The sequence below is a fragment of the Sinocyclocheilus anshuiensis genome, unplaced genomic scaffold (assembly GCF_001515605.1).
Source record: "Sinocyclocheilus anshuiensis isolate Anshui unplaced genomic scaffold, SAMN03320099.WGS_v1.1 scaffold293, whole genome shotgun sequence".
Taxonomy (NCBI): domain Eukaryota; kingdom Metazoa; phylum Chordata; class Actinopteri; order Cypriniformes; family Cyprinidae; genus Sinocyclocheilus; species Sinocyclocheilus anshuiensis.
This window is the reverse complement of record NW_015540858.1, coordinates 100686-107426: the sequence shown is the minus strand read 5'-3', so window position 1 is coordinate 107426 and position 6741 is coordinate 100686. Positions and strand designations below refer to the sequence as shown.

Sequence of the window (6741 nt, the reverse complement as noted above, 5' to 3'; positions counted from 1 at the left end):
AAGGAATTAGGAAAAGTAATGTGTCGTCTCTAATCGCAAGGTGGCAGCACTGAAACACAGTCTGAGAGTCTCACCAGAGACGTTCAGCATGTCATCGATCCGGCCGGTGATCCAGTAATATCCGTCCTTGTCCCGCCTGCAGCCTGAGGACAGAAGGACCCTCGGTTACAGTAACGCACATCCTGCCATACGATACAGCAACAGCTCATGCTGTAAATAGCAACTGCTGAAGTTTGGTGACTCTGCTGAAACAGCCACATGGTGACTGGTAATGTACACATGACGAATACATATTAAGTAACTGCCTGTTATTCAGTCAGATTGCTTTTTGGATGTAAGCTGTAAAGTAACGCATTACCTTTTGAATTTACATCACAACACATGAGTTACTTTTTCAAACAAATAACGGACTTATTTATTTATTTATTTATTTACTGACAAATACACTTTTAATTTTACACATACAGCAAAAAAAAAAAAAAATGTTACATTTGTATTTTTTTTTGTTTGTTGAGATTTTAATTGAATTGCTTTCTGGAAGAAACATGTAAAGCAACCTTACCTTCTGAATTTACATCATAATACCTAAATTACTTTTTCATGAAAGTTGAAATTAATTAATTTATTTATTTTTCAAAAATATACTTCATTGAGCATCACTGTTTACAACATATATTTAGCATATATTTAAAATATATTTTGGCCAGAAAAAAAAAAAAAATATATATATATATATTTTGGCCATATGGACTTGCAGACGTAAGAGAATGTAACACAAAATTCTATAAAAAAAAGTAACAATGTATCATAATTAATCACTTTTGCAATAATGTAACATTCCACTTTCAAATGTAACATTCACCAACACTAGTTCTGATATGGATGTGTTGCTACATTACCATCTCCTGTCACATAGAATCCTGGGAATTTTCTGAAATATGTGCTCTCGAATCGCTCCTGATTCCCGTACACACCCCTCATGATTCCCGGCCAGGGCTTCCGGAAAACCTGAGACCAAAACATCCGTTTATAGTCAGAATAAACTGCTCCAGTTTGGAATATCTGAACCACTGCTTGATCTTTAAGGATGAAACGTTATAAAAATGGGTTGAGAACATCATTCGATGTTGACTTCAATAACAATCCACGTAACCTGTTATAACCAATCTAAAACTAGGATGAAAATCTCACCAGGTATCCCTCTGCCTCGCCTTCTAATTCTTCTCCGTGTTCATTGAGAATGGCAGGCTGGACTCCAAAAAATGGGCACGTCTGCACAGAGAGGACACGTAAATATCAGAGTCATCCATCCCCATTTTTAACAGTGTCATCAAGACAGATTTAAAGGGGTCATATGATGCTATTTTAAAGGTCAGAAATAGCCTTTGTGCACAGCCAGCCTTGTACTCTTCTAGGTTCAAAAAACTGTCGTCCATAAAATGCGTTGCACAAATTCGAACATCTGGGGTGTTCTGTTGTAAATAAATCTTAACCAATGATTCCTAATTGCATCTACTTCCGGAAGGCCAAATAAAGTGCTTTTGCTTTCGCACTGAAACACAGCGTCTCCCTGACATGGCTGCATCAACACTACTGCTGTTCCTGAAGCCACGCCTTCTTTCTTTGTGTGCACATTTGGGCAGCATTATGCTAATATTTCCACATAGTGACGTAGATATGTGGGGGCGTGTTAGAACGAGCCGTTTTAGGTAGGCGTGGCTGACTCTTAACTTTTATAAAGAATATCTCTTTGGATTTGAGACTTTAGTCTTTGCAACTTTACAGATCTTCTTTATGCACCAAGAGCTTGTAACACTCCAAAGAGAAAGGAAAACTTGAAATCGCATCATATGACCCCTTTAAGATGTAATAAGTGAAGGTGAATTTCCGGAGACTCACTGCAGATCCTGGCTTCAGTGGTGTAGCAGCTGGAAGTGGAGTCAGAACATGGCCACCCTGCCGACACAACAAACAGAGTTAACTAATAACTTATTATTATTAGTGTCTATTATGTGACATTTCATGCAAGCAATAATGCACCTTGTGGTAAAATGCTGATTTTACCACAGTTAAAGGGGGTTTTAGAAAAAAACTTGGTTTTGATTGTTGTAAATGTTTTACCGTCTCCGTTTGCCAGAAGGTGTCGATAACCGGACAGCGCTGCTGACCCACAACATCATAATACCAAAGCCAAGCCTCCGGGTTTATGGGTTCACCAACCGTTCCTAACACACGCAAACTGGACAGATCATACCTGAAACAGACAGAAACAAGATTACTAAGATAACTAGTTTTCCACACTGCAGTGCAATATTTGTACAATATCTGAAAACAGACTAAAAGCATCCATGTTTGAAGCACATACTGTATGTTGTTTAAAAAAAGATATTGACAGAAGGTAATTTTTCTAAAATGGTAGTTTGTGTCCATTAGGTGGCGCTAAAAACCTTTGATAGTGTAAACTCTCTATGAGCACAATCACACCACTGAGAAATGTGTGAGAGACTCATCACACAACATGAATGTGTGAGTTCAACACTATCGGCTACTAACTAACCATTTAACAACATCTGTACCAGGTCGTAGCAGGACTAGTTGACCTGTTGCAATATCTTTAATAAGTCAAATAAAACATCCTGAGATTTTGATACGGCTCAATGAAGGATTTGGTTTTCTGAGGCCTCAAGCTCCCCCTGGAGGACAGCCCTTTGTATAATACAATAATATTTATGTATATAACTATTAATTACTATTATTATATAAATGTTTTTATTATTACATAACATGTTAACAATAATAGCTGTTATTTAAAAAAAAAAAATCCTGTTAGGTTGTGGAAAAACTATTTGTACAATAAAAATAATTGTAAACATTTTGTGTAATATTTTATAAGTAATAATAATAATAATTGTGTGTGTTTGTGTATATATATATATATATATATATATATATATAATATTTGAAGAAACAAATACATAAAAAAAACTAAATAATTATAATTATAAATTGTATAATTTTTACTATTATTGTTTACATTTTCTTTTTCTTTCTAAAAGGTTAGGGTTAGGTAGTACTAATAATTAGTAAACCATATATACCATGTGTTATGTATATATGCTTTATTATGAGGACTCAAATGTATATAATAACATGGGAACTACAACGTAAACACAAAGTGTCTATAACGTGTCCACAAAGATGGCAATATCCAAAATCCTTGTCGGGACATTTTTTGGTCCCTATGAGTGTGTGTGTGTGTGTGTGTGTGTGTGTGTGTGTGTGCGCGCGCTCACCGCTGCAGTGGTTCTTTCCCGTATTTCATCAGCAGTCTTATAGCAGTGGGTGCAGTGTAGAACTTAGAGACTGCGTACTTCTCAATGATCTCCCACAGTCTGCCCACATGAGGATACACTGGCACACCTTCAAACTACACACCAAATCACTCTCATTCAAACTGTTTGTGGTAAATGATCAAATTGACTTTATATTTTTGAAAATTACAGTAAAAGCTATGCTGAATATTGCATGAACAAGTTCAAAATGTACCAGTTTGTGCAAGTAAATATTCTGCATTATATTTCTTACCAGCACGCTGGTGGCGCCGTTGGCTAACGGGCCGTACGTGATGTAGGAGTGTCCTGTTATCCAGCCAATGTCTGCAGTGCACCAGTAAACATCATCATGGTGATAATCGAAAACATATTTGAAGGTCAGTGATGTATAGAGCATGTAGCCAGTGATGGTGTGAACGACCCCCTGTACAGAATTTAAGGAATAAATCAACGAATACTCACATACTGCATAGTGCACACTGTGCAGTATATACTGTATTTACAATTTTTTTTTAAATAGCATGTGAAGCAGTATGTGCTGCTGATTTTTTTTTTTAACGATATCATACTAAAATTGTTGTCACATTAATTCAACAAGTGGTGATGGAAATAAAATTTGCTATTTTGCAGTTTTACACCATTACTAGGTAACTTTTAGTACATTTAGCAGCATTTATTTGATCAAAAATACAGTAAAAATTGTGAAATATTATTACAATTTTAAATAATAGTTTTTTATTTGAATATATTTTAAAATGTAATTTATTCCTGTAATTTTCAGCATCATTCCTCCAGTCTTCAGTGTCACATGATCTTCAGAAATCATTCTAATATGCTGCTTTGCTGCTCAAGAAACATTTCTGATTATTATCAATGTTGAAAACAGTTGGGCTGCATTAATATGTTTGTGAATTTTTTTTTCAGGATTCTTTAATGAATAGAAAGTTCAAAAGAACAGCATTTATTTGAAATAGAAATCTTTCATAACATCATAAATGTCTTTACTGTCACTTTTGATCAATTTAATGCATCCTTGCTGAATAAAAGTATTAATTTCTTTCAAAAAGAAAAATCATACTGAGCTGAACTTTTGCACTGTAGTGTATGCATGTACTGTACTGTATATACTGTTATACTTCTATATTTTAAATTCTAGGTGAGAGGTCCCTTGCCTTGGGTTTTCCGGTCGAGCCGCTGGTGTAAAGTATGAAGAGAGGATCTTCTGAGTCCACCCACTCCGGTTCACACTCGTCTGACACACCGTCCATCAGATCATCCCACCAAATGTCACATGATTCATCCCATGGGGTCTGGAACACACACACACACACACACACACACACACAGAGACACACACACACAAGACAATAGTTTGGTCATTATTTTTCTATAGAGTAGGATATGAGAGAATTTTAAATTAATAGGGACATATTGCCATTATTTACTTTCCATTCAACAAAAATGCATGGCAATTTTTCCTGCTAGAAAAGCATCAAATAAGTCCAGTCCATAAAACTCGACTGTTTGACCAACCTGTAGTTTGTTGGAAGCATCACTGTTTGTTCTGAAGGCATGATGTTTGACCACCACACACTTCTGAACACACAAGGCCATGCTGAGGGAGACAGAGATCACAATACGTACATAAAATTATATTTAAAAGTAAAAAAAAAATTGTTGTGCAAATTGACTGTGATGATTCTAGGCAGAGGCGGACTGAACCATTAGGCAAATGTAGGAGACGGCCTTGGGCCCCCAAAAGCCAAGGGCCCCCTAAAATGCTTTTTATTTATGAGATGCATGGATGCACGAGTGGTTGCTGTGGTGTTCATTACCACGACAACTATCTGTTGAAAGTGCTTCTTGTAGCAAATGTAGGGCCCTATGATTTCCGATGCAGGGACAAAATCCTGGAATCCATTTATAAAAACGGAATTTACTGTGTTTTTGATTAAACCATTAAAAAGGAATACAGAAAAATGTAAATGAAAAGCACAGAATTTGGGCCCTAAGAATGTAATTTTTGTTAAACTTTTAATAAACTGCTGTAAAATTAAACAAGTTTCATGATTTCAATTAAGTAGACATGCTTTTTGATCAAAATTTGATATAAGCATCCAGAAAAATTTAAACGAAAAAAAAAAAAAATACTAATTTGGGAAAAATAAAACGGATTTCATATGGCCCTACAAATGAAAATATCATGCATATGAAGCTATAATTTAATGCTAAGCAACAGTGCGTATTATATGTTTATTGTTTAAGTATCGCTCACTCGTTTCTGTGAAGGACCCAAGTAAGAGGACGCATGCGCAGTTACTTTCCACACAGGCACACTTCATGTTTAATTTAAATAATCCTTAGACATGTAAATGTATAATTTCCTTCAGTTTAATTAAAATTTGTAATTAAAATAAATAAAAAATAAATGTATTTTAAAGTTTAGAATTAGGAATTAGAATTGCACGGTCATGCAGCAGCGAGCATCACAACGGTGAAAGGAACCTCAAGGTTGTAAATGTGTGAAATTGTATGGGGCCCAATTCCTGTATTTTGCCTGGGGCCCCCAAATCACTAAATCCACCTCTGATTCTAGGGTGCTGTGGGTGGTTGCTAGGGTATTACTATGTGGTTGCTAAGGTGTTTTTAGAGGTTTTTGCACATTTCTAAGCTCATATGAATAATTATGAATAATAATAGTTATGTTTGCATACTTGTTCTCGTCATGGCATTATGCCATTTATTGAGTGACACCATCAATAATCATAAATGATTATGTGCCAAATCAACAACATCATCATTCAGTCACACGCTACACAATCCACACCCATGCTACATGCTTTCTGTTTGCTCTATGATGCGTGTCTCATTTCACACGTTGCCATGGTGACATGAAGCGAAGGGTTCCAAACTGTGCTGTTGCCTGGCAACCCCTGGCAGTCTCTGATTGGGTGAGTGCTCCGCTGTGTGTGTGTATAATGGATGGGTGAGAGGTTTTGTTGCATTGCAGCCTGAAATAAAGACAGACAGAGTTTTTGTTTTATCCAGCTGCATTTAAAGATATAACACCAACATGTCAGAAAAACAACAACAAAAAAAACAGAATCGCTGAGTTGGAATCACCCCCCCCCTAAAAATGACTTGTAAATTCAATCAACTTACAGCGCTCCAGAGCTTCAGACGCAATCTTCTTCAGATTGATCAGCTTGTCACCTCTGTAAACACTATCTGTAGGACACATATACACAGAGAGAGAGAGAGAAAGAAAGAACAAACACATGAGATAGGAAGAGAAAGATAGACTGTAGGAAGATGCACAGGATTTTATCAGTCCTTTAGGAAATAAACGTGTTCATAAGGTACCAGGTTGCTGGAATTAGCAACTCTGGAGAAGAACTAGTCACTGAAT

General features: G+C 36.1%; 1 protein-coding gene across 1 annotated transcript in view; it reads right to left on the bottom strand.

Moving 5' to 3' along the window:
• Window positions 1-6741, bottom strand: part of LOC107687920 (acetyl-coenzyme A synthetase, cytoplasmic-like) — a 31854-nt gene that overhangs the window by 3115 nt on the left and 21998 nt on the right. Inside the window, exons 7-16 of the mRNA XM_016485408.1 lie at window positions 6495-6560; window positions 4866-4975; window positions 4505-4642; window positions 3586-3756; window positions 3294-3427; window positions 2122-2254; window positions 1900-1956; window positions 1192-1272; window positions 900-1008; window positions 75-143 (exon numbers count right to left, since the gene is read on the bottom strand). Of these exons, the coding sequence (XP_016340894.1) occupies window positions 75-143; window positions 900-1008; window positions 1192-1272; window positions 1900-1956; window positions 2122-2254; window positions 3294-3427; window positions 3586-3756; window positions 4505-4642; window positions 4866-4975; window positions 6495-6560 (1068 nt within the window). The remainder of the gene's footprint in view (window positions 1-74; window positions 144-899; window positions 1009-1191; window positions 1273-1899; window positions 1957-2121; window positions 2255-3293; window positions 3428-3585; window positions 3757-4504; window positions 4643-4865; window positions 4976-6494; window positions 6561-6741) is intronic.